Raw genomic sequence first — 26,929 nt, forward strand, 5'->3', positions numbered from 1 at the left:
GACAGCCAACAATGTCAAATTCAGATATTTTACATTTGATATAAAATATGAAGAATGTGCCAAAAGTCACAGTTTAATATTTTCCCGACTGGTTTCTTTTTGCTGTGATTTAAGTATTTCTGACAGCTGTGCTAGCACAACCACAGGGATGTTCACCTCTGACACACAAAACCTGAGGGAGGAAGAAAAAAAGAGAGGCTTGAGGGAGAAGGCGAGGTCAAAGGTCAGGGTGGAAAAACAAGAGGAAGACTGGTGAAGAAAAGTGGAATTCAGATACAGTGGCAGTTTTCCAGCTGTGTTTGAAATCTGATCTATTGTCGACTACAGACGCACGCTGCCATCGAATGATGAAGCTCAGCATGTGAAGTCACTGATCGTTTCTGACGTAAACGCAAATGAAAACAGCACAAAGTCAATATATTTCCTGTTTGAGCTCATCAGCTTCATTGATTTATCTGCTTATTCTGAATCTGATGCAGCAACACGTTGTGACAGGAGTCTAAAGACTGAGAAAGATGTGGACCGCTCCAAAAACACCTGTTTGGAACATTCCACAGGTAAACAGGTTGATTGGTAACAGGTGATAGTATCATGATTGAAAGGCTCAGTGGTTCACAGCGAGGATGGAGCGAGGTTTAACACTTTGTCAACACATGATTGGATAAAGGATATTAATACCCGGACTCACAGTGGAGGATAACTGCTCTACTCTCACTGTGGTGGTCCTGCTCGGTAACAAGGCAGACCGGGGCCACCCTGTGACAGTCTCGTCCCTCAAACCAAATCCTTGTCTCGCACTAAACTGATGTGTGGATTTCCTGGAGACCAGAGAGGAGACTGGAGAGGTGGTTTAAGAAGCCAGGCTGATTACTGATGAGGAGCAGGTGAGTCTAGTGGGGCCCCGCCTCTTTCTCACGCTCCACCTGCTGACAGAGAGGAAGGAGAGAAAACACAAAAAGCAGAACCATGACACATATAGCCTTTTTGTATAATTTTACTTCAATTACTCCAATACTTTTAATTCAATTCCATTTTTTATTTTAGTATTATTTTTTTATTCAATTTTATTTTGGCTTTTTATTTTATTTTTCTATTTTATTTATTCATTCATTCATGGCGAAATCCTCACAACCTTTTTCTTACTTACATCATAAGATAGACAAGATAAGATTAGATAAGATAAAAACGTTATTTATCCCCAGCAGGGGAAATTTGGGCATTACAGCAGCATGTGATAGCAGTGGGAAACAAACATCACGTTGACTGTTGACATTTTCGACGTAGAAAGTCCGAAGTTTGACCAAGACTTCAAGTGTTTCTTTAGAAGGACCGCTTGTAATGCGCACGTACTCTAATTGTAACGACTTGCCTGTCATTAAAGTCGTTTGAAAGGATGAGGTCCTGTATATTTGTGTGACGCGCTGCTGTTGGTTCACAAGCACGCTGAGTCCAGAAATGTTTCAAACTTTTAATGCTTCAAAACATCAAAACTCCACAGCTACATCAGTGGCTTACAGGTTACACACGCCTAATAGATGGTGAACGTGCACTGGTGGCGAATATGTAACAAAACAATAAAGTGAACAAAAGGCGGAAAAATGGAAAGTTGCGGTCAACAAAAATTGCGGCTACCTACACTCCTCTCTCTCCTCCGCTGTGCAGGTAAACCAGCTCCCTATATCACCTACGGCAATCATCCCCAGTGCCCATGTGACCCAAGCCCTGTGCATCACCGTGGCAACCAGCCCAAGCAAAGCAAGAGATAAATAATCCACCAGTGACACAATACGGCTCCTACAACCCAGCCCCTAATTATGGAGTTAATCATAATTACTCACATACAGTACCAAGTAGGAGACGTGCACATGCAAAAAAAACAATTTCAACCACAACAACGTTCAACAATTAATGTCCATCAATAATCCACTGTGAAATCTTCTTTCTTCTTGAATCAATATGACTCAAAAGTCCAAAGTCTCACCAGTCAAAGTCACATGCAATGAAAAACCCAAGGTGAGTCTCATAATGGTCCAAAAGTCAAAGTCACAACTAAAGCCTCAAGTGGCTTCAGCCTCCTGCAGCAGGCAAACCTTCGTGATGGGCCGCTCCAGGCAGCTGCTCCGGGTTTTAATCCGCACCTGACGAACCAATCCTTTCCGATCTGGGAAGTTTTGTATGATTCGTCCCACAGGCCAAGAGTTTCGAGGTGCCGTGCTGTCCATGATGATAACAAGATCTCCCACGACGAGATTCCTCTTCACTCCTGTCCATCTCTGACGCTCCTGCAGTTGAGGTAAGTATTCTTTCACCCATCTCCTCCAAAACAAATCAGACATATATTGAACCTGTTTCCATCTCCTGTGTGTATATATGTCTGAGGGTTTGAATACCCCTGGTGGTAACATTGGTGAGGTCTTCAACAGTAGTAGGTGATTTGGTGTCAATGCTTCCAGGTCATTCGGATCCATGGAAGCTTTGGTGATTGGCCTGCTGTTGATTATGGCTTCAATCTCACAAAGCACTGTATGAAGGCTTTCCTCATCCAAGTTTTGTACTTTAAAGGTTGAGTTGAGAACCTTTCGGATAGATCATATCAGCCGCTCCCAAGCTCCTCCATGATGTGAGCCCGTAGGTGGATTAAAGCTCCATTGGATTCCCCTCTGAAGCAGGACATCATGGATCTGCACCTGATTCCACTGCTCGATGGCCCTCCTCAGCTCCCGCTCTGTTCCTACAAAGTTCGTTCCATTGTCAGAGTGCAGCTCTCGCACTTGACCTCTCCTGGCAGTGAAACGCCTAAGTGCATTAATAAAGGAGTAGTATCCAGCGATGATGCAACCTCAATGTGCACCGCTCTGATGGCAAGGCAAGTAAAAATAACACCGTACCTCTTTACCATGCTCCTTCTGCTCTTAACCTCGAAAGGTCCAAAGCAGTCTACACCCACACGAGTGAAGGGTGGTTCATCTGGGACAATCCTTTCATGGGGCAAGTCTGCCATCTGCTGGTGAACTGGTGGAGCATTCAGGCGGCGACAGGTGATGCACCTGGACAAAACTCTCCTGATGGCTGAACTCACACCAGCAATCCAATACCTTTCTCTCAACTTAGAAAGCATATGGTTACGTCCTCCATGTCCAACTTGTTGGTGCACACGTCTAAGTAGAAGCTCTGCGATGTGGAGGTCTTTTGCCAGGATTATTGGATGTTTCTCCTCCATAGGCATGGACAATCTACTGAGCCGACCACCAACTCTCAGGACTCCATCTTGCAGCTGTGGACAGAGCTTAAGGAGGTGACTGGACTTCCTAACAGGCTGCCCTTTCTGCAGGCTGTTTACCTCCTCAGGAAATCTTTTCCCTTGGCAGAACTTGATGATGGCAAGCTCAGCCTGGTCCAAGTCTTCCACTGTAAGACTCCTCTGTGCCACTGTCCTCTTAAAATTGTTCATCTGCTCTTCCACAGAAGATGTCTGGTTTTCTTTGGTGATGTCAGACTGTGCATAGGTCAGGTGTAACTCTCTTCTCTTCTTTACACAGGACATGAGAAAGGTTTTAATCTTCAAGAGCCATGCCACCGCTTTCCTCAGACTTGTCCAAGAGGAAAAGTATTCAATAAAGTGAGTTACAGGCTCTTCCCTGGCCTGGACAACACTCACTGCAGCAACACCTTTGACCTCAGGGTCACCAGGTGAAAGATGATTGAGGTCTTCATGCTCAACAGGCCATTCACTCTCAGGATGCAAAAGAAAGTGAGGCCCTGACACCCATGTAGCGTCAGCAACAAACATGTCAACTCTCACACCTCTGGAGGCCATATCCGCTGGATTGCTGCTGGTGTCCACATACCTCCATTGGGCCGGACAGGAAACCTTGAGGATTTGTGAGACTCGGTTTGCAACAAAAACTTTGAACCGAGAAGTCTCATTCCTGATGTATTTCAGAACAGATGTACTGTCCGTCCAGAACACGGAGTCCAGCAGATCCATCTGTAACTCTTTCCTCCAGAGTGTATCAATGCGGCTGGCCATAGTTGCAGCGACCAGCTCCATCCTGGGGATTGTGACACATTTTAACGGTGCTACTCGAGCCTTTCCCATCACAAAAGCACTGTGTATTTCCAAGTTCTTTGTTTCCAACAGCAGGTAAGTGACTGTTCCATACCCGTGTTCGCTGGCATCACAGAAATGATGTAATCGTGCTGAAGCCACTTCTCCAAAGCCTAGTGGCTTCATGCATCTACTGACCTCAAATCTGTCCAACAGATGCAGCTGTTGCAGCCACTCCAGCCACTCCTTTGAGACAGACTCAGGCACAGTATCATCCCAGCCTATCCCTCTCCTGCACAGGTCTCTCAGGATCTTTTTTGCTATTAAAACCACAGGGCTCAGCATTCCAAGGGGGTCATAAATGGAACTGACGGTGGATAGGATTCCTCTTCTGGTAAGTGGTCTATCCTTAAGTACAATCTTGAACTTAACTGAGTCTGATTTAATACTCCATTCCACATCCAGCACTCGCTCCACAGGTAATGAGTCCAGCTCCATGTCCAACCCTTCAACGCCTTTTGCTCTGTGATTCTCTGGGATGGCTTCCAGCACTCCAGACCTGTTACTCAACCACTTTGTGAGAGTAAATCCACCCTTTGAACACAAAGAGACCAAATTCTTGTAAAGCAACACTGCTTCCTTCTCCGTGGCCACTGACACAAGGCAATCATCAACATAAAAGCAGTGCAATATTTTATCCACTGTTTCCTCACTGTAGTGATGTCCATAGTCCTCTGCACACTTTCTGAGAGCAAAGTTGGCACAGCTGGGGGATGATGTTGCTCCAAACAAATGCACCTTCAACCTATGCTCAGCAGGTAGTTGCTCCATATCCCCGTTTGGCCACCAGAGGAACCTGAGGAGATTTCTGTCATCAGGAGGCACCTGTACCTGATGGAACATGGATTCAATGTCGGCCATGATCACAACTGGTTCTCTCCTAAATCGAGTCACCACTCCAATCAGAGAGCTGGTAAGATCAGGGCCCTGTAGAAGTTGAGCATTCAGTGATGTACCTTGGTATCTTGCTCCACAGTAAAATACAACTCTGATCTCTCCTTTGGTGGGATGGTAAACGCCATGGTGTGGTATGTACCATACTTTCCCATCACCACGGTCCAGCTCCTCTATGGGCACCTTTTCAGCATAGCCTTAAGCCAACGGGTCATTTATAAAGGTGTTATACTCAATGTGAAATGTTGAGTCCTTCTGAAACCTTCTTTTCAAATAGTACAAACGCTGCTCAACAATTCTCTTGTTATTAGGCATACTGACATCAATGTTCCTCAAAGGTAATGAAATCTGGTAATGCCCCTCCACCTTTCTTGCTGAATTGGTGACAAACTCCAAGAATCTCTGATCCTCTCTAAACTGTTGCTGCCAGAGGTCCTCCAGGTTCATGACTGAAACTCTGTTGACAGATACTTGTGGATGCTTCCAGCTTCCAGCATCTCTGCTGTTTCCAGTCAGGGGACCATTGACAGTCCAGCCCAGCATGGTACGGATAGCATATGGTCCATCATTCACGCTACACACCACTTCCAGCGGTTCCAGTGCTTTAGGAACATTGGTTCCTATAAGAAGCTCTATTCATGCATCAATCTGAGGTAAGTGAATGTCTTTCAAATATGACCATTGTTTAATATCCCTTTCAGTTGGAATATTTCCTCTGTTCACAGGCATGGACTCTTGCGTATAAGCTCTTGGCAGCTCGAGAAAATTGTCCCCCTCCAGTGCAGCAACCTCCAGTCCTGACACAATGTTGCTGCTTACAACTTTCTCCTGGCCCATGGTTCGAAGGAGAATGTGGCCCTTCCTCCCTGCGAGGTGGAGCTTTTGCATTAAGCTCTCAGTGCAAAACACAGCAGTGCTCCCCTGGTCCAAGAAAGCATAAGTGACGACAATTTTGGTTCCTTTATTAGATTTAACCTGTACTGGCACAATAGGCAGTTTGCAGTCCTGGTCTCCAGCCCCTGTAAGACCACTAGACATCAGTGTGTTATCAACACGCAGCTCTGGGCTCCTCTCCTCCATCTGCTCAAAATCTTTGACGGGTTCCTTGTGTAGTACAGTGGGATGTTTAAGGCTACATCTTGAACAGGAAATCCTTTTACGACAATCCTTACTGATGTGTCCTGTACACAAGCAGCCAAAACAGATGCCATTTTCCTTTAAGAAGCCTATTTTCCTCTCATGAGGCATTTTTCCCATTTGTACACAAACATCTAATGTGTGTCCTCCTCCACAGCAGATGCATACTTTCTTGCCATTTGTTTAATTTCCTTTTCTTTCCTTGCAGACTGATGTTTGTTCTCCAGAGGGCCTACAGTGGTAGCAAAACTGCTCCCCTTGTTTCCAGGACGAAACTGTGGCTTGTTTTGGTTAGGTTTGTTTGTTCCTCTAATCACTATTGGCTGAGAGTCTTGTATGTTGCCGAACACAGGATCTGTCATAATTTTCACTTGCCTTTCGATGAAGTCAGCGATATCTGTGAATCTAGCTCTTCGGTCGTGTTGTTCTTGCAACTCACATGCTCGGTTTCTCCATTTGTCTCTGAATTTGTAGGGCAATTTTTTAATGATGCTCAACATGTTAGAAGGCATATCCATATCCAAAAGATACTGCACGTCCTCCATGACGTTACAACAGCCTCTGAGGAAGAGACTGTAGTCCTGCAGGGCCTTTGCGTCCTCTGATTTAATTGGAGGCCATGAAAGGGCTTTGTCCATGTAAGCAAAGGCAATCTTTTGTTCATTTCCGAAATGCTCCTTTAATAAAGCTTTTGCTTTTGTGAATCCTCGTTCTGGATTCATGTGTTGACAGGTTTTCACAACTTCTTTGGCATGACCCTTTGTGTGTTGTTCCAAAAAATGTAAACGATCACAGCTGTTGGTTGTATTCCTCTCAACTCCATTCTCAAAAGCATTAATGAACGTGTGGTATTTTAATGGATCACACTCATAAATTGGAATTTCTCTCTTAGGTAAGGCTGAGAGGCATTGCTGTTGCATTAGCAATGTTGTTATATCGTTTTGTTTCCTTATGATGCCAAGAACATCATTGCTGGTTTCCAGATCCACTCCTTGTTGTCCATGTGAGTCTTGTGTGTTGAATGGGCTCATAGGAAGTTGCATTTGGTTTTGTTCATATGAAGTTGTATTCATAGTTTTATTTGTTTCAGTTTGTTGTGGAATAAATTCATCTGCATCAACATTGAGTGACTGTTTAGCTTGTGCCTTTTCAAAATATGATTTCATTCCATCTGAAACCTTTGATGTCCTTTTTCCACTTGTTGTGCTTTTTGTCTTGAGAATTTAAAGTGTTGCCATTTTTCTGCAATTTCAGTGTTCAGTTTGAGCTCTTCTCTCCTTTTGCGCAGGCGTTGTTCCTCTTCTTCCAAAGCGTGCTTTTCCTGTAATAATTTGTGCCTCGTGGTTAAGGCTGCCAGCTCGGCTTCTGCCATTAAACGTGCAGAAGAGGTTGAAGAGCATTGTGACTGAGATGTTTTGTGGCTTCCAACATTTGAAACACTGTCGCTTGGTTTAATGTCATCCTCATTTTCATGTCCTTCATTCATTTCCACAGCAAGTAATGGTATTTCTGGTGAATCCTTCATTTGTGGTATCAACCCTTTAATTTCATCCACAACACGTTTACGTTCATTTTGCAGGCTTTCAATTTTATTCAACAGAGCTTTTTCAGTGAGTTTCCTCTCCCTTTTCACAGACTCCATGTCAGAGCACGAGGCACCGTCATTTGTTTGACTCATTTTTTATTCAGTTTCAGCAAACTGTGACATTTGAATCCATCCACAATCAATCAGAGCAATTGATTTCAACGAGGCAGCATCAGCGTTCCTCCTTGTAACGTCATAAACTTTCGCACACACAAGCAACAAAGCACGGGCGTTATTCAGCGCACGGAGCAAACGTATGCACAGACATTGCTTATCCGACCAGCATCCCTTATTCAACTGTTCCAAACGGAGACACTTCGACACTGATGCAATCCGGATTCCTTCTCCACCCACATACATGAACAGGTGAGCTTACCTGTCCTCCATGACGGATGTGATGTGGCGATGTGTCTTTGTTTGACACCGCGGTACTTACTGCGCGTCCCGGTGATGCCTTTGCGCCGTGAGCATCGCTTTTTTGTTGCCTTTTTTGTTGACAAAATGTAACGACTTGCCTGTCATTAAAGTCGTTTGAAAGGATGAGGTCCTGTATATTTGTGTGACGCGCTGCTGTTGGTTCACAAGCACGCTGAGTCCAGAAATGTTTCAAACTTTTAATGCTTCAAAACATCAAAACTCCACAGCTACATCAGCGGCTTTCAGGTTACACACGCCTAATAGATGGTGAACGTGCACTGGTGGCGAATATGTAACAAAACAATAAAGTGAACAAAAGGCGGAAAAAATGGAAAGTTGCGGTCAACAAAAATTGCGGCTACCTACACTCCTCTCTCTCCTCCGCTGTGCAGGTAAACCAGCTCCCTATATCACCTACGGCAATCATCCCCAGTGCCCATGTGACCCAAGCCCTGTGCATCACCGTGGCAACCAGCCCAAGCAAAGCAAGAGATAAATAATCCACCAGTGACACAATACGGCTCCTACACTAATGTTGTCTGACTGAATATCCTTCACACCAAAGGTTCCGCTCTTCTTCTACGTTTTAGTGCCGCTGGCGTCCGTCTCGCATCACTGCCATCTTGTGGATTAGCTGTCCTCAAATATGATTTTTTAAAAAAGAAATACATCATTTGGATTTAAATTAATTTAATTTCACCATATATGTGTTATATTAGCTTTTTATCATTATTTATTTTCTAATAATCCATGGCTGCCCTTTAGTTTAATTTAAGTTATTGGATTTTAATTGTATTTATATGTTGTATTTATATTTGTATTTATTATTATTTATTTGGTCGATGTTCCCATTAGGAAGCCTGAGAAAGATGCAAGCAAACCAACAACTGTAGACCAATACCCTGAACACTGCACATACGAAAACTGATGGAACGAATGGTAAATGAAAGGCTTTTTGGAGAGGTGTGACCCACACAAAACTGAGTCACTTTTGTGTGTGTAAATCTTATTTTGATGAAGAATTGACTTTTTAAATGGATCAATGTTGGATCATGTCCAGGCCAGTAGGGGGCGATAGTGGAGCCTGTGTAACTCGGGGACTGCCTCGATCGACGCACCGCTGGCTGCTCGTCCATCTGCCGATAGCGACCTGTGGAGCAGCAACAGACGCTTCGGTACATCGACTCTCCTGTTATCAGGTTAGTTTGGTCCGGCAGCCCACTGATCGTTATCCATAGAGAACGCTGTGATGTTAAGTTCATGTTTTTCAAGTAGAGCCTTGCTTTTACTTTTAAAAGCCTGTCCATATGAGTAAAGTCAGTGATGTTAAGTTAGCCCGCGGTAGCATTGGCCGGGGCTAGCATGTTAAAAAAAAAAAAAAAAAACGACCTAAAGGTTGTAGCTGAAATAACAGATACTGAGGAAAAAGTGAATTTATGATGCCGATAAATTCTGCCGAGAGAGACCTGTCTGGCTGCTTGTCCGACCAAATGAAAGCTGCAACAGAGGCAGGATGAACTTGCAGGATGTCAAAGTGAATTTAGGAAAGGAAGTGGTAGCTCCATCCAGCGTCGTGTCTCTAGGCTGAAGTAAGGAACGTGTGCGTTACCCAAGAAACATGGCTGCGATGTTCCTTGATGTACTGAGGTGATGTCCTATTGAAGCAGGGGAGTCTGAAGCTACTTGCAGTGTGAAGTGTTTAGCTGGAAAACAGACTTTTGGAATAGGAGAACCATTCAGGTAAATATTCAGGTAGGATGTGAAATTTTCAACAGGCACAAAGTCGAAAATGGGTCACAGCAAAGGAGGGTGATAACTCCTCCTATACTATTCTATATTCTGAGAAATGACTGATAAATGACAATCATTACTTATGGTGAGACCTTTATTTGTAGGTGATCGGGGAGAAGTCATGGGAGTCATATAGGTACAAGACTGCAAGAAGTTTTCAATTAAACAAAAAAAAAACACAAACAAGACAAAGTGGAAACCCAGCATATAGTTTTATTGGTTTGGGCAGGTAATTGATTTCTTGTGAAGTGGACATGTTTGGACCCCTGAGACCACTTTGGAGAATTTTTAAGCGGAGATACTTTGGTGTGATATGATTTTGTATATCTGCAGACGTAGCTGACTGCTGCTTACCTGGTACACCCATGACAACAAAATGTTCCAAACATTATTTTACATATTGACATGGTGGTAGTCTGAGGATGTCTTCTCCTCTGTTGTTACCTTCCACACAGAAATGCCCAAAACTGCAGTTCCTCAAATGGCCACTTGAGGCTGGCTCCAACAGCCAGTCAATCCTCATAGACCCCCCTATTAAAACGCCCAACCTAACAGCAGGAATACACATGTTTACAGCCTGGTAGAAAAAAGGTTTTGGGTTCTCTAGCTAATTTCCCCGTTCATGACAGCTGAACAGGCAGTGGATTTTATATGACTCACTTGTGAAAGTTATATTAAGACTTGTAGTTATGCATAACTATGGACATGGCCCCTTTGAGTGACAGCTAGTTGCTATGTTTCAGCAACCAGGCTTCATTCGGTCTGTCTCAGCTCCACCCACGCTCCGCCTCTTTGCCCATGTTTGGATCAGCCAGGAGTTTGGTGGAGTCACTTCAGAAATGGTGACTGCTGGAGCCACTGTCACTGAGCTGAGATACCTGAGGGTGACGTCACAGTGACTACACCCATGTTTGATGCCGTCTGTGTTCAGCCACAATGTAAAAGTTTGGGCACCCCATGCCATTTGAACTCTCACATAACTTTTGCCAAAGTCTCTGACCTACGTCAGCTTGTTAGGTCTATGGCTTGTTCACAGTCAGCGTTAGGAAAGAACAGGTGATGTGAATTTCAAAGCTTTAGAAATACTGAAGATTCAACAGACTCTGGAGTGACGGTTCTACTGAGCAGCAACACCTGCGCAGATATGAGCTTCATGGAAGAGTCATGAGAAGAAGACTTTCCTGCATCCTCACCACAAAAGTCAAAGTCGTTTGCAGAGGAACATCTGAACAAGCCTGATGCATTCTGGGAAAAGGTCCTGTGGAATGATGAAGCTAAAGCAGAGCTTTTTGATCGCAGTGAGCAAAGTTATGTTTGGAGGAAACAGGCAGCAGAATTTCATGAAAAGAACACCTGTGCAACTGTCCAGCATGGCGGTGGATCGATCAGGCTTTGGGCTTGTGTTGTAGCCAGTGGATGGGGAGCATTTCACTGGTAGAGGGAAGTAAATACCAACAAATTCTGCAATCAAGCATCAAAACATCTGTAGAAAAGGTGCAGATGAAAAGAGGATGGGGTCTACAACAGGAAAACAATCCTGAGCACACCTCAAAATCCACAAGGGACCACCTTAAGAGGGACCAAGCTGAAGGTTTTGCAGTGGCCCTCACAGTCCCCCGACCTAAACATCATCAACAGACTGTGGATAGACCTTAAAAGAGCAGAACATGTGAGACGACCCGAGCATCTCCCAGAACTAGAAGGACAAAAGGGCAAAAATCCCCCAAACAAGACCCGAAAGACTTTTACCTGGATACAGGAAGTCTTTACAAGCTGTGACAGTTGCCAAAGGGGGTGTTGCTAAGGACCGACCATGCAGGAGGCCCAAACTTTTTCTTCAGGCCCTTTTCCTTTTTTCTCACTTTGAAACTGTAAAAGGTGGAAATAAAAAAAGGATCTTGCTTAAAATATGAAAGAAAGGTCTTTAAATTTATAATGTTTGGAAATCAATCATCTTTTACTCACTTAGCTTTTCACAAGAAGAGACACTTTGATCAGGGGTACCCAAACTTTTCATGCCACTGTACATCTTAATATGAGTATGGTTAGAGGGATCAAAAAGCACAAACTGAATATTCAGTTTAATTGTTTTTTATTACGGATTTGAATGTTTCTTTCAAAGTGGTAGTTGTATTGATTAATTTCACATTTTATGACTAAAATCTAATTGAAGTTTCATTTCACCCTGTTCACCTGTAGTGTCTTGCTTGATGATGTCATCGAGAAGGAGCTTAAACTTTCAGATAAAATGAAGAAATGAAACCAATCAAAGTCATAGTTTTGATTTTCCCACAAACCTTTTTATTTATTTTTTTGGTTGGAACAACAGTAACATAATAAAGATCAACAGCACAAGTCATATCTCAGCGTCATGGAAGCAGCAGTTTTGGACTCAGTTGATATTTATTTCAAAGAGTCCGTCTGTCAGAGTTTTATTTAGTCGATGTGTTTTTGTCTTTGAGCCTGACAGCAGGATCCGGTCTTGTCTTTAGATTATCGGTACAGTGAGGCTACACAGATCAGCTCCGACTGACCTGGAATCTGTAAATCAACGTGTTGATGCTGCGTTTGCACTGAATTCACTGTTTTTCCTCACAGTGGACTTCTAGACCTTATTGTGGCAAAACTGAAGTCATGTTACAGGCACAAGCTGACAGAAACGGCTGTCTCCAAAAAAGAACAAACAAGTCAATATAAAGGATTTTAAAGTTCTGCTATGGCGTCCTCGTGGCTGCCTCTTTTCTAACAAGTGTCTCCAAGATGGAACCTGTTCTCCACAGCTCAGTGAACTGCTTCAAAACCCTCATTTTATTCCTCTCACCCACTGCGCTATGCAGACAGCAATCATTAATCATAATTAGTAATCCTTAATAACATGTGATTATTGTTATTAGTGGGAGAGTAGATATACCATAGAACGAATAACATGATTAGAATTAAAGCCAAGCTTCTTCACACACGTCCCTTCACCATATAGTTTTTATACTGTTTCATATTTCAGTGGAAAAAGGTGAAATCAAAAGAATGTGTTCCAGTTGCAGAAAATCTGCTGTGAGGACTGAGCTAGTCCTTTCAGGAGATGTTGTTCCAAAGGCCAAGGACTGACACACTCGGGATCTGGATCAGGACCAAGCAACAGTCAGGAATCATTGTGAAGGTGGACAGCCTGACGGTCAGTCCGAGTCACCGTGGAAACCACCTGAGAAGACAAGCAGACCAAACTGTGACTGATGTCTTTTCTCCAAACCTGCATCATGACTGAAGTCTCCATGTTTGACTCTTGAACTCTCTTCATTCTGTGTTTGTGATGAGTCCTGAGCAGAACCCCCCCCGGTCCTCCCTGTCAGACTCACATCTTACTCCAACACCAGATCTTTAAATACCACTCTTGTCATGGTTCGTCCGTCTTACTGTGTCTGTAATACTTCTCCAACTGATCTGAGAGCATGAGCATCACTGAATAACAGATGTACATGTTCACAACGTTGTCCACCACTAGAGAGCGCCACCTGCCCACTGCTGACCTGCCACAGACTCTTGGTAAAGAGGAAACAGTTGAACTCTGTTTGCTCGTCTGATTGTTGGTTTAGTAGATAGAGATGCAGCATCTAGTTCTGTCTCTGACTGAAGCCACAATGAGGCTCTTCTTGCTTATTACTGTACTCTCAAACCGCAGCGGTAGCCACTGATAATGATGATGATGATGGTGGTCCTGTCTGACTTAATTTCAGAGGTCAACACGACTAAAGCAGCTTTTGTCCTGCTTGTTCAAACACATTCAAACGTGAGAGTTCACCTCACATCACCTCTGCATCAACACAAAGAGGAGATCTTGCAGCTGGACTTGATGTGTTTTGGTCCACCACACCTTCACTGGTCAGCAGGACTCTGCTCTCACCTCACTGGTCAGCTGCTCTGATGTCACCAGTCAGCAGCAGAGTTGTGTCTTACCTAATGAGTCCAGGTCATGGAGATGAAGGCCGGGGCTTCGTCTTCATACTTCAGCTTGGCAGATCTGCGTCTCCGAGAAGCTCCGTTACAGTTCTGGAAGTGAAAGACAGAGAGAGATGAAGTCCAGACTGAACAAGACCCACACTGATCCATTCATTGTGGACTGATGCTGCTGAGAGCAAACATCTCACCTTTCGTGTCCTTCAGTGTGAACATCTACATGTTTGACACTGGGACAATGAGCAGAAAGTACTCCTTCACCATTAATGCAAATCTGAATACACACGGTGACCAACAGACATTCTGATTGGCTGATGGCGGCTGTGATTTCTGGAGAAAACCTCAATCTTGTTTGGACTAAATTCATCATGTTGCTGCAGCGTCACCTGGAGGTGAAACGCCATCAGCTGTTTCTGGATGATCTAAATTTGGTTACAGCTGCACAGAGTGTTCCAGAGTGACGCAGGTCATGTGAAGCGGGTCAGGACTAGAAGAGTGAACAAACCAACAGGAGACAACAGGTCTTTGGTGGAGGTGATGGATGCTCAGCAGCAGTCTGACACATCTGCAAACTGCTGTTTTTACGGCTTTTAATCAAGATTGTTTGGGGCATTTTATGCATTTCTTCTAAAGAGGATGATCTAGAGGTGACAGGAAATGTGGAAAGAGAGAAGGGGAACGACGCGGAACCAAAGTCCTGAGCTGGAATCGACCCGGGAACACTGTGATCACGGATTACAGTACGTGTGTTAACCACGAGGCCGGCAGACGCCCTGTTCTAACTGTTTTCAGTGACGAGCTGCTGGTTTCATGAGTGTGTGTGTGGTGTGTTTGGGAGGCGTACCGGGGTGCAGGTCTGGTTCAGGTTGCCACACAGGTTCAGTTTGCAGTGCAGGTGGATATCGCCAGAGCTTCTAAAGAACTGGAACATGTTGAAGGAGAAGTAGCTGGACGTTCCCGCTCCGTTTCCCACCACATTCACCGTCTGATCATCGGGGTTCGCACAGCTGTTGACAAACAGGAAAACACACATCACATCAGAGCACACTTTGTTTTCAGGAATCAAAAAGCACATTTATGAACGAGTCCCTGCTTCTGATTCATTTGGAACAGCAGCGAGCAGCGACCGCCTCTGTGAGTCTCACCCGTCTACAATCAGGTTGTATCTCAGACTCTCAGCCTGGTCGGCTGCCCAGCAGGAGTCGGTCACCAGGGCGACCAAACCGTCATCCAGCCCGTCAGTCTCCAGCTGCACCCAGATCTGCTGGTTCAGCTGGACTTCAGTGTTGGAGTCCACAGCTTGTGTGCGTCCGGCGTCGGTGTAGGCCTTCATGGTCAGAGTGTAATTCCAAGTTCCAGATGTGATCTTCTCAATCACAGAGCTGCAGAGAACACACACACACACACACAGCTCAGCTGTCTTATACTCACAAACCTCTTCACAACAAGCTTCACAACACAAAGTTAACAGCCTCCACTCACCTGTCTTTGATTCTGAAGGTCACAGTGTTGACATCTGGCTGAGTGAAGACGCAGGAGAAGTCGATGTAGACTTGGTCCTGGCGAGTGATGTTGTCAGAGACGCTGTTGTTGCCTACGATGCTGTTCATGTAGATCAGTTGGCTGTTGTTGGCCTGCAGGGTCACAGAGATTCAAATTCATCACAACTCTTTACATTCAGCTGTGCAGTGTGACATTTGTTAGGTGTTGACTGGAGAGAATCAGCTTCATAGATGACCAACATCTCTAGAAACCAAGGAGGTCACAGCTGAAACCAAACCACAGAAAGATCCCAAACCAGAGGAGAGCAGGAGAAGCTCAGCAGAGTGCTGGAAGAGATTTGGCTGCTTGTTGAGAGTAAAGACGTGGTGGAGAACCCACCATGACCTCCGTCCCACAGGTGTTGCTGCTGTTGAAGCTGAAGGTCACCATGTGGTCCAGCTCATCTATCTGACCCGTGCAGGTGGGGTCATTGAGGTGTAACATCGTATAGTCGATGCCTTTCTCCTCCAGGAGACACCCGACCACAGTAACAGAGGCTGAGTTCTCCTCGCAGACCGTCGGGTGACCTGAACGTCCAGCAGGACGGACGAGGGAAACAGGAACATGACCATGAGAGAGAGGACAGACTGAACAGACATTTACACCATGTGGGACACAACAAGTCAAACCATTCAGTCCTGCTTTGCTGACATTTGTCTTTTCTTTCATTCAGAGCTGCTCTACAGGCAGAAATAAAGGAGGGAACCAAACGACCAGTTTTTATGGTCGTTTGGTTCGTCTGTGCTGCTGGTGACAAACATTCAGTCAAACTGAGTGCTGAAGGTCAGTTATCAGCAGCTCCACAATCTGTGTGAAACAACTCTCCCTGTGAGAAAACCCTGCAGCCTCTGAGGATCAGGACTCTGTACAAGTCAGTCGTGTGACGTACCCACGGTGTCATTCGATCTGTACGGGAAGGCAAAAATGGCCCGACAGAAGCAGCCGATTCCACCACTGATGGTCTCAGCACAGAACTCATGATCGCTGCAGATCCTTCCCTGACAGAAGGGCTGAGGGGGGGCTGAGAGAGACACAGAGAGACACACATGTAAACAAAAACACTGAAAAACTGTGTGCTGGAATAAAACAAGACTGAATCCTATCAAGAAAACTGTGGCGTTCACCAGAGTGACCGTCGATCTCCAGCACTGTTCCACGTACACACTGACCATTTTTAATACAAATTCTGTCACAAACACACAAGGACTGCAAGAACCTTGAAATCAACTTAATAAGGTGAGACAAAACAGTTTTTCTTCTGTCTAAATATAAAACAGATGAACATCACATTTAACTGTTCATGTGTCTGTTTTGGCTGTGTTGTTAAATTGAACTGAAGTGAGAGAAGTCTTACAGCAGCCGGCCGTTGACCTCCAGCTGTCCAGTGTGTCGTTGCTCCGCACGCTGCAGTCTCTGGCGTAGGCCTCCAGGAACTGACAGTTCAGACCGTCCACCGCAGGGTATTTGCACAAAGTGTCGATGCAGGCGTCTATGTAGGACTCTGGGTCGGTGTGGTCGTGACAGGCGGTGAAGGGCTCCTCCAACAGGAGGTTACAGCTGTTCCACAGATGTGAAGAGACAGAAAGGGAGACAGAAGGATGAAGTCCAGTCAGCGCTGTGTTACGTTCTATAACTGGGAATAAACCTAAACACGGGACAGCTGTTGAAGCTTCATGTCACACAGATTTCTGTTCACACAAAATGTGATTAACTCTGTTCCCCAAATGAGTTCAGGTGTGTTTATCTCCCATCCCTCCTCACATCACATGACATTCAACATGTGATGGAACATGTCATTCAGCACACAGATGGAAGTAGAATACAGAGAGATGTTTCTTCTGCTCACCGTTCAGTCATCATGGTGCAGTTGATGGAACTGTCAGCAGTGTCATTGTACTGCATCTCACAGCTAGAGGGCGACACACAACACAAGGTGAGGACTGTTCCCCTGCTCTGACTTATTCAGATAAACACAAACACACTTTCTGAGTGTTATAGATACACATTAGCTTTGTGTCTTTGTTTCAGTCCACAAGTCAAAAGGCAGAAGAACCTTTCTTCTTTTTCAAGAGGCGTCCAGATCATTTCAAAGTCAAGTCCTGGAAATGCTCATTGTTGTGAGACAACCAAGAAATCACAACATGCAGAGTCAACCAAAATATTAAGAGTCCAGACAAGTTAAGATGTGTTCAGGAACTGAATTTCAATATGAGACTACAAAGTACATTGAACCCTGTGATCAACAGCATTCAGTGGGTTGTGATTGAGGTCTCACCTGCTGCCATTGTTCTCAGGAAGTCTCTCATCACTCACAGTCGTGGAGTTGGCACACAATCCCCCCAGTTCCTGATCTAGTTCAGCAGGTCCTGGACAGGTTCAGAACAGGATGTGGGTCAGATCAGTATCAACGTTCATACTGGGTGAACAGCAGCTCACTAAAGGACAGCTGAGTTTAGTCCTGATGCCCCAGATGAGGGCTGAGCACCACAATTACTAGTCTTATCCTGTGTGGTGAGTGGCAGGATTTCAGTTTCTGTACCTATGAAGATGATCTGTGCAGTGTTCCCGTCAAAGAAGACAGAAGTGGTGGACTCGGGGTTCGACACGGTGACTGTGACTCCAGTTGGGTCCACAAAGACCTCCACACCGTTTCCCAGATCAGTCGAGCCGTTGATGGTCAGCACTGTGTTCCCCTCCTGCATCACAGCAGAGAGACAAAGTGGAGGAAACACAGCTTCAAACATCACAAACACACACAAACAGACTGTTTTCACTGCAACAACCACTGAGTTCACCAGAATTCAAACAACTGCTTCTAATGTCACTGAGAAGAAAGATGAGAGCTGACTCAGCAGAGGATGTGACGAGGATTTGGGATCACAGTCCACACTGACAACAGACTGTGGCTGTAGGTAGCTTACCTTAACTATCCCGCCTTGTTCCAGGTGAACATCATCCTGCCCCTGCAGCCGCAGTGTCACGCTGTCCAAAAAGCTCACATCTCTACGACGACGTTCCTGGAAGTTCGCCACCACGGTGAGGTTTTCGATTGGCGAACCTGTCAGCAGGGTGTACCCACACCGATCCTCCACAGTCTTCAGTTGGTCAATAAAGTCAATGACAGCGGGGCCGGTCACAGTGCAGATGGGGTCAAACATGCAGCTGATGGAGGCGGAGAGGGACAGAAACAACAAACACCATCAGCTGCTGCTGCTGAGGGCCGCGGCCACCAGGGGACCCTCAAACAAACAAACTACAGGAGTGAAGTCTTCTGTTCATGTTCATGTCATAATTGAGGCCTTTATCTGTGTAATATTTGATTGTCTCAGCTGGAGGTCAGGCAGTGTTTTGCCATGGGCTCGGTATAGTCTGTCTTTAGTGGCAAGTTGCCCTGATGACTGAGTTTCCACTGCAGCCTCACAGGGGAGGAAAACTGCGCTGACACACACTGTTGTCGTCCTGATTGGTAGCAGGACTGAATGGGGCCAACTTGTCATGTCTCCTCCATCGACTCAAAATCTTGTTTTGCAATATGTAAGGATTGGCCACCTGTTGAATTCATAATACAAACAAACAGCAGCTAATGACCGAAGTAACCGCTAACTGCTGCCAACTGGAAATGCTGTTCGCTCGTTAGCTCGGTTAGCTGTGCAACTAACGGTCTGGACTGGGAGCTTGGAGCACCTGGGGAGTGTTGGTGTTGTTCACACTGCGAGCACAGCAGCTTTAGACCACCAGGAAGAGGAAGGTTTCAAGCCTGGAATATGGGGACCCAGTGGGGATTGCTGGCAGGGAGTGGTGCTGGAAAGGGCACCAGAACCGGAGCCAGGTGAGCAGGCAACGGAACCAGGCTCAGCAGCTTCTGAGTGAACACAGCCAGACCAGGGCCAAACAGCCTCTGATGGAGGCCAGTTTGATGATCATGAATACTGTACTGAGGTGATTTACAGTGGCTCCAGATGGGACTGTGAGACTTGAGGATGAAGACAAAGTGAGTTCAGAAAATGGGGGGGGGGGGGGGCAGGTGAAGTGGGAGAGGAGCGAGAGGGGGGTCAGGCATCAGTCAGAGCCCACCTCCAGAGGCCTGAGCTTTACTGTGGGACTAAGTCCTCCTGAGGTACACAGTGGTACTACGAGATGGGATGGACCCAGGCTAGATAGTTAGCATGCTAACTTCAGTAGATCTCTCTGAGACACAACACATAGATGTGTCTGCTCCTCTTTTATCTCACAGATATCAGCCTCACTGTTCTCTCATCTCTTTGCTCCTATCAGAGCTGCATTTGAGCTGCGTTGAGTTCCTGCTGATGCAAACCCAACATTTCCTGCTGCTGCTGCTTCACATTAAAAGCTTCCTGCAGTCAAATCTGTTGCTCTCAGTGACGCGTCCCTGAATAAAGATTCCTCATCAAGTTCCTGTATCATCACAGCTCCTTCTCGTCAACGTGAAGCACACATCCTTACGCGTTGTTGCCACGACAACGCTGCAGTGGGGGACATCCATCAGTCTGAATGGTTGCCACACTATCACAGTAAGCAGTGGAGCAGGTGTCTGGGTCAGAAATGATCTCATCATCATAGAAATACAAACCACCTGTGAAGTGAAGAATCAGGTTCAAATGTCAAAGTTCACTTTATAGTTTACAAACTGTCCAATAACAAGAGACAGCAACATATTAATACTACAGTTCAGTTTTGAAGGGAAGATTTATGGATCCAGTGGATTTCCCAACCTGACTGTCTGCATGCGCTGATGTCTCTGTAGATCGGGGTTGTGTTTGTCAAACTCACTTCATGTATACCCAGACGTGCGACTATTAACAAAAACATCTAGACAGCAACAAACACAACCAATGTTAGGATCACAGAGCAGAGATCATGATTTCAGACATGATTAAAAGAAACTAAACTCAGTAGAAAAATGACTCTGTCTTGTCCGCTTGTTCAACTAAACATGACGTGTTGCCTTATTTTTGTTCAACTGATGGTAAAAAGTAACTGTGTCCAGATTTCTTCAAGTATTTGTAGTTTGATGTTTGTCTTTATTTAGATAGCCAACAGTAGAAAAGAGGGAGGGTCGCTTTGCAACAAAGGTCCTGGACTGGACTCAAACTGGGGGTGTTGGGATCACATGGTTGCATGACGCTGTGTGGAGCTTTGATGTGATTCCAGCATCTTGAAATGATTCTGGTATCATACATTTTGGTGGAGAAATGAAACAATCCTGCTGAACTCTGGTGCAGTCTATGTGCTGCCTTCAATCCTTTGGTGTCAGTATCACTGGGTCACTTTGGGAGGGTGAGGGGTGATGGGGGAGCAGTGTGCATTGGTTTCTCCAAGTGTCATGTGCCGTGGCCTTCACAGTCAACGATCAAAACACCAAATGAGGGAATATCTTTTGGAAGAATGGTGTTCATCCCTCCTGTAGAGTTCCAGAGACTTGTAAAATCAATGGCAACAGCTCACAAAGACACTTTATGTTGGTTTTTCCTTTCATTTGACACTTCATACTCACATGTGGACCCGCGTCTTCTGCTTCAAATTTCACAGCTGCTTGTGAGCCAAAGCTGCTTATTGTCAGAGAAAACTGTAAAGAGCCAACAGAGGAGCTACTGTCAGTATTAGGAAATTTACTCCAAGAGATTTCAGAAAAGTTCTTGATAATTTGTTCTTTTGAGTGTTTAAACAGTTAAATTTCTATTTATTGAGTCATGACAGTGAACAACACTCACAGGAAGTGAACTGATATTCCCACTCAACTCCAGTGAGCATATCAGTGGGCTGGAAATATTCAAATTCTGATGGTAATGTGTTTCATTGTCAACCACTGCATTGTAGAAAAATGTATTATCATCGAGTGCAGACCCAAGAATACAGTCCATTCTCATGTTGAAACAGGCTGAGAATCCATCATCCGAGGCGTTCACCTGTTAAAGAGACACAACGAGTGAATTCACAAAAGAACTTTTCTACAAAGAGCTCTGGCCAACTTCACTTCACTCAGTGAGTTGTGGAGGTTTCAGTCAGAGCTCTCACTCTTCTGGATGTTACATCAGTTGATGTTCAGACATTCAGTGTCACTGCACTGGACATTAATGAGACACTAGATGGACAAAGACAGATATTCTCAAGCATCAGGCTCCTTCCTACTTACATACAGCGTTGTGAACTGCTCTCCATAATATGTGATGGGACAAGACAACTAGAGTCTGTGAGCTGGTTGGACAACAGGGAAGGATTCAGATGTTGACTTCATGAAGGAATAAAACAGAGTTTGTTTATCAGTCAATCAAAACTTTTCATATCACATCATGAGGTCCCACTTCTTCTTAGAAACAAAGAGGTGTCAGGAACATCTCTCCATATTTGGCAGATTATCAGCACTTAAAGTTTCTGACTGACTTCAAGTCTTTCTGCTCTTTGTCCTCAGACTGTTTGCTAATTTATTATGTTGCTTCTACTGAAGTCCCTCAACTCGTCTTGTGGGTGGAGTTTCAACATGGCTGCCTCGGGCGTGTGTGCTTACCTGCCACCAGCCCAATGAGAGCAGACAGGAGGAGCAGGGGGCGGAGCATGTTGGAGGAGGCCAATCAGCTGGCAGAGAGCTGGAAGACACACAGTTGGACAGAAAGTCACAGCCACATTCAAAGTTCAAGTCTTTTCCTGACAAACAGGAAATAAAGTCCATGAGCAGGATTCATACTGTACAAATGTGGATTTCCATGACACTTCCATGACTTCTCCAGGTTTTTCCATGACCGCACAAACCCTGCATGTCTGTGATTGGTCTAAATGTTGCAGTATTCAGTCGCTGTGAAAGACATTTTTTCACAGCAGAACACTGACGTCACATCTGAGCTCATTCTCCAGGCTGAAAATTACTATTTTTTCATCATCCATTAATCTGCAACTTTATTTCTCAATTCATTGTTTGGTTTATAAAATGTGAGAAAACTGTGAAAAGATTTTAGCTCAGTTTCCCAAAGTCCAACAATAAAGCTCATTGAAGTCTTCAAATCACCTTTAAAAACCCTTTTATCCAAATATTTCTCCAGTTTAGCAGCAACAAATAATTCATATCAATGATGAGAATAAGCTCTTACTCAGACTTGTTGAATGGAGAAGCACAAAAAATGACCTCTTATGATCTAAATGTATCTGAGATCCCTTTTTGTACCTTGAATTAAAAAGCGTTCATACCCAGCTGGCGTGTTTTTGCACACCTCCATTTAAATTTGTAACTCTGATGGAGGCTCAGAATCCTGAAACAATGACTGAATATTGAAATAACACAGTTTGAAGTCAGCCAGCACGTTTTGAACACTCGTGCTAAACAGAGCTGAAACAATTCGACAGTTAATCCATTTATCTGATGGACAAAAAATGAATCTGCAACCGTTCTGATCATCAGTGAATTGTTTCTCGTCCGCCTTGAAAATGTGAGCGTGCAGCTTTTCTTTCACGTCATGTCAATTGAACATCTTTGGGTTTTGAACAGTCGTCAAACTGTTTGACTAAACGAGTTGTTTCAGGACAGCACCTCAGGCTTTAGGACATTTTGCTGGACGATTGTTTTTGTATTTTCTCAGATTTTTCTTTTTCAAATGATCAGCTGTCGATTTGGAAATGAATGGATCGTGAAGATAATCGATGATCTACATCAAGTTGTGACCGTAATACTGACGTTCTCCTCGGTTGTCTGCGCCGCGCTCACCTGCACGACTTCCTAGATCTTCTGTAATAACGCTGTAATAACTGCCGACACAGTGACTGACTATCAGTCTGGCACAAAACACACTTTGTTTTACTCCAGAAGCCGTTTTTAACTCACACTGTCAACAGTGACGTGTTGATGTGAACTAAGATGTGTTCAGATGTGAATATCAGTGGAGAGAAGAAGAGACAGACGAGGAGGGGGCAGGTTGTCTTACCCTCTGGAGGTCTGATGGAGGATGAGGAAGATGAAGGCTGCTGTTCAGGAGACTCTGATGGTTCTGTTGCTCTCTCGCTCTCTCTCTCTCTTTTTATGTGCGTCCTCGCTGCTGTTCACACCCAGGGAGGTAGAAGGGGCGGGGCTACAGGTGGAGCCAACCAGTGGTGTTTGATGCCTTGTTAATGCACTCTGGCACCTTTTTTACATTCAAAGCACACGTCTTAATCAGTGAAAATGAATAACCTTTATACAATCATGTGTCCACAAAGACAACAAATATTTTTCCATCATGGCAGAAAACATTTTGTCAAAGATGGAACACAATGACCGTTTATGAGCAGAACCACGGACACGAGCCCTTCCTGTCGTCTGTTAATTATGTCAAAGATCAAATCTGACGAACAATTTGCATCACATTTGTGCAGTTTACGGGGTTTTCTCAACCAGACTGGGAACATTAGAAGATGTTTCTGTCAGATTGAGCCTTTCTGTTGAGACCCAACACAGTCACACATGATGAGCTACCTGTCATGTAAATATGTCCCAACCCACCTGTAGGTGCTTTTCTATACTGTCTATGCTCTTAATTAAAGGATTCCACACTCTGTGCTCCACATACCAACAGAGTGACGACTGTCGAGCAGAAGAATGTAACTGAGCAAGAAATCCTTTGACATGTTCATGAAGAAGGTTTCCTGAACGAAGACTGGAGCTGAGCAGCGCCTGCCATCCTCACAGATCTCGTGGGTTAAAGTTGGAGAAGAACATCAGAGACGTATTTAGGTTTTAAACCATGTGGTGATGAATATAGAAGCAGCAGTTTTATCAATCCTCAGTCGGTTCTCTAACTGACAGGAAGTCAGTGCAGAGAGTTGAGAACTCAGTGCTGCTCCTTTATCAATCAGTGGTGAAGGACCAAAGTCAATATCTGATCATTTGTCAGAGTGTGTTTCAGCCCATTAGACTTGTGGGCTCAGTCAGCGTTGCTCTGCTGATTGGAGCCAGATTTAAAACCAAACATGGTGAAGCTGCTTGTAGCTGCTCAGGTGCACTGACAAACTGGAACAAATGTCCTGAACATGCGACACCTGTGTCACACCTACAGGTACGGTTTGTGACACATAGCTCATCACCTGCTGACAGAGTGTTCCTGGCTGAGCGTGTGAACCCATAGACAGGCATGAAAGGTACGAGGTCGTTAACTCAGGAACTCATCAACAGACTCATTATCCTGTCTCCTGTGAAATGTGACCGAACAATAGTTTGACGTTTGCTGCAGAGATGAACTCTTCACTGAAACTCTTCACTGTCAGTACGCTGACACACACACACACACACACACACACACACACACACAGGCAGAAGACACACCTCCCCTGTTAATGACTGGAGTGACGAGAAAGGAGTGAATTATATAGAGGAGGTCTGAACCCAAATGTGACCATTTAAAGTGTACTTTAAAACTCTTTCCAAAGATATGTATATATATATATATGTACACACATATGCATCCTTTGACCCTTACTGGTGTACAACATAGGACGGAAGATCAGCCATTACCTCTGCAGGGGGCTGGGGCTTCCCAGGTAGCAGTGGAGCAGGTAGATTCCCGCCTTCGACACAGGATGCTTGTGGGCCAGGTGTCATCTGAATGGGCCAGGTTGGCAGCAACCCAACAACTAGCTGCAACCAAGCCAGCAACAGGGGTAGAGCTACATGCCACTTGGTCCAATAGGAAGTGAGAACAAGTGGGGCCACTGGAGCTGTGGGGATGCATCGACTAGGAGCTTCTACGTGATAGAACCGGACACTGGATCGCAGGATATCTTGGTCCAAGCTATGGTAAGCCAAACCCCTGCATATCAGGTTCCTTGTCCAGTCAGTCCACATCATGCTTTCAACTCCATCAAACTCTTGTACTGGGGCAATACTGAGACTTCTGCTTGCGCCCTGTGTTCTCGGGTTTGGACACTGGAGCACATTCTCAGTGGCTGCCTGAAAGCCCTGGGAGACGGCCACCATCGTCTGCAGCATCACCAGGTACTGCAGACCATAAGACTGGATTGAGGACGCCACAGAGAGGAAGAAGGCGACCTTGTAGACAAGTGCCACAAATGAGGGAGAAGGACACGGTGCCTGCCTATAGAAGTTCACTGCGGAAGATTTGCTGGTCGGCCCCTCTGCAAGGCATTACATCTCCTGGACATAGCAGGTGTCAACAAGAGGCAGACCATCATACACAACACTAAGGCAGCAGAAGGAGCCTCAAAATGGCTGTGTTTGAGGAGGACCGAGCGGTGGAAGCTTACTCAGACACAAGCCAGGGTCTGATCAGCCCCAGCTGGGTCACCCAGGTGAGGGTGTCTGATCTTATCGGCACTGATGGATCTCACTACACTTTTCTCAACCAGACTGGGACCATTAGAAAATGTTTCTGTCAGATTGAGCCTTTCTGTTGAGACCCAACACAGTCACACATGATGAGCTACCTGTCAGGTAAATATGTCCCAACCCACCTGTAGGTGCTTTACTGTACTGTCTATGCTCTTAATTAAAGGATTCCACACTCTGTGCTTCACGTCCCAACAGAGTCACGACTGTCGAGCAGAGGAATGTAACTGAGCAAGAAATCCTTTGTAAAGGTAGTTCATGAAGAACATGGGTTAGGGTTCGGAACATCCTGAACATGTGACACCTGTGTCACACCTACAGGTACGGTTTGTGACACATAGCTCATCACCTGCTGACAGAGTGTTCCTGGCTGAGCGTGTGAACCTATAGACAGGCATGAAAGGTACGAGGTCGTTAACTCAGAAACTCATCAACAGACTCATTATCCTGTCTCCTGTGAAATGTGACCGAACAATAGTTTGACGTTTGCTGCAGAGATGAACTCTTCACTGAAACTCATCCAGTCATCACTGTCAGTACGCTGGGACACACACACACACACACACAGGCAGAAGACACACCTCCCCTGTTAATGACTGGAGTGACGAGAAAGGAGTGAATTGCATAGAGGAGGTCTGAACACAACATGTGACCATTTAGTGGCAGCAGAAGGAGCCTCAAAATGGCTGTGTTTGAGGAGGACCGAGCGGTGGAAGCTTACTCAGACACAAGCCAGGGTCTGATCAGCCCCAGCTGGGTCACCCAGGTGAGGGTGTCTGATCTTATCGGCACTGATGGATCTCATGTGTACACAGAACAACAGGGACCAAGGATGGAGCCGTGGGGAACACCACAGGTCAGAGGGGCCACAGAAGAGGAGGCATCACCGAGCGCTACTGAAAACTGACAACAAAGATTTTAACCAGTCTAAAGCAGTCGACGATCTTCTGTAAATCTTTTGATAAAAATGGTCATCTAGAAGTCTGGAGTCTGAAAGTTTTACAGTCCAGAGGGTCGAGGTTCAGTTTCTTGAGCGATGGGTGAACCAATGCATGCTTAACACAGGAGGGAACACAGGCAGTGGACGCAAAGCTATTTCTGACTCAGGAAGCAGGAGGTGGAAGGAGGGACTTAAAAATGACAGCTTTGTGGTGACAAACACATAAGTTAGCCTCACAGA

The 26,929-nt window shown here is 45.1% G+C and overlaps 1 protein-coding gene and 2 long non-coding RNA genes across 4 annotated transcripts; 2 read left to right on the forward strand and 1 right to left on the reverse strand.

The window, feature by feature from the left end:
- The first annotated feature begins 2,580 nt into the window (after positions 1-2,580).
- LOC121626356 lies at positions 2,581-7,399 on the forward strand. Of its 2 annotated transcripts, none has more exons than XR_006007950.1 (3): positions 2,581-4,144; positions 4,265-5,655; positions 5,728-7,399. It is a non-coding gene; the product is annotated as an uncharacterized LOC121626356 (long non-coding RNA). The 2 variants fall into 2 exon arrangements; XR_006007951.1 differs by having other exon boundaries at positions 2,581-3,410; positions 3,540-4,144; positions 4,265-7,399.
- A 484-nt stretch (positions 7,400-7,883) lies between these two features.
- On the forward strand, positions 7,884-9,535 carry LOC121626357. Its single transcript, XR_006007952.1, has 2 exons — positions 7,884-9,080; positions 9,202-9,535. It is a non-coding gene; the product is annotated as an uncharacterized LOC121626357 (long non-coding RNA).
- Positions 9,536-13,883: 4,348 nt separating this feature from the next.
- On the reverse strand, positions 13,884-25,380 carry LOC121627003 (alpha-tectorin-like). The gene is made up of 15 exons (XM_041965761.1): positions 24,884-25,380; positions 21,952-22,030; positions 21,301-21,352; positions 19,890-20,019; positions 18,347-18,587; positions 17,965-18,121; positions 17,701-17,791; positions 17,272-17,334; positions 16,780-16,982; positions 16,315-16,446; positions 15,765-15,952; positions 15,366-15,517; positions 15,029-15,265; positions 14,728-14,890; positions 13,884-13,976 (listed from the first exon to the last, which is right to left on the reverse strand). The coding sequence occupies exons 1-15, from the start codon at positions 25,378-25,380 to the stop codon at positions 13,884-13,886; spliced, it is 2,478 nt and encodes an 825-aa protein (XP_041821695.1).
- Between the last annotated feature and the right edge of the window lie 1,549 nt (positions 25,381-26,929).

This window comes from Chelmon rostratus, chromosome 23 (assembly GCF_017976325.1).
Source record: "Chelmon rostratus isolate fCheRos1 chromosome 23, fCheRos1.pri, whole genome shotgun sequence".
NCBI classification, from domain to species: Eukaryota; Metazoa; Chordata; class Actinopteri; order Chaetodontiformes; family Chaetodontidae; genus Chelmon; species Chelmon rostratus.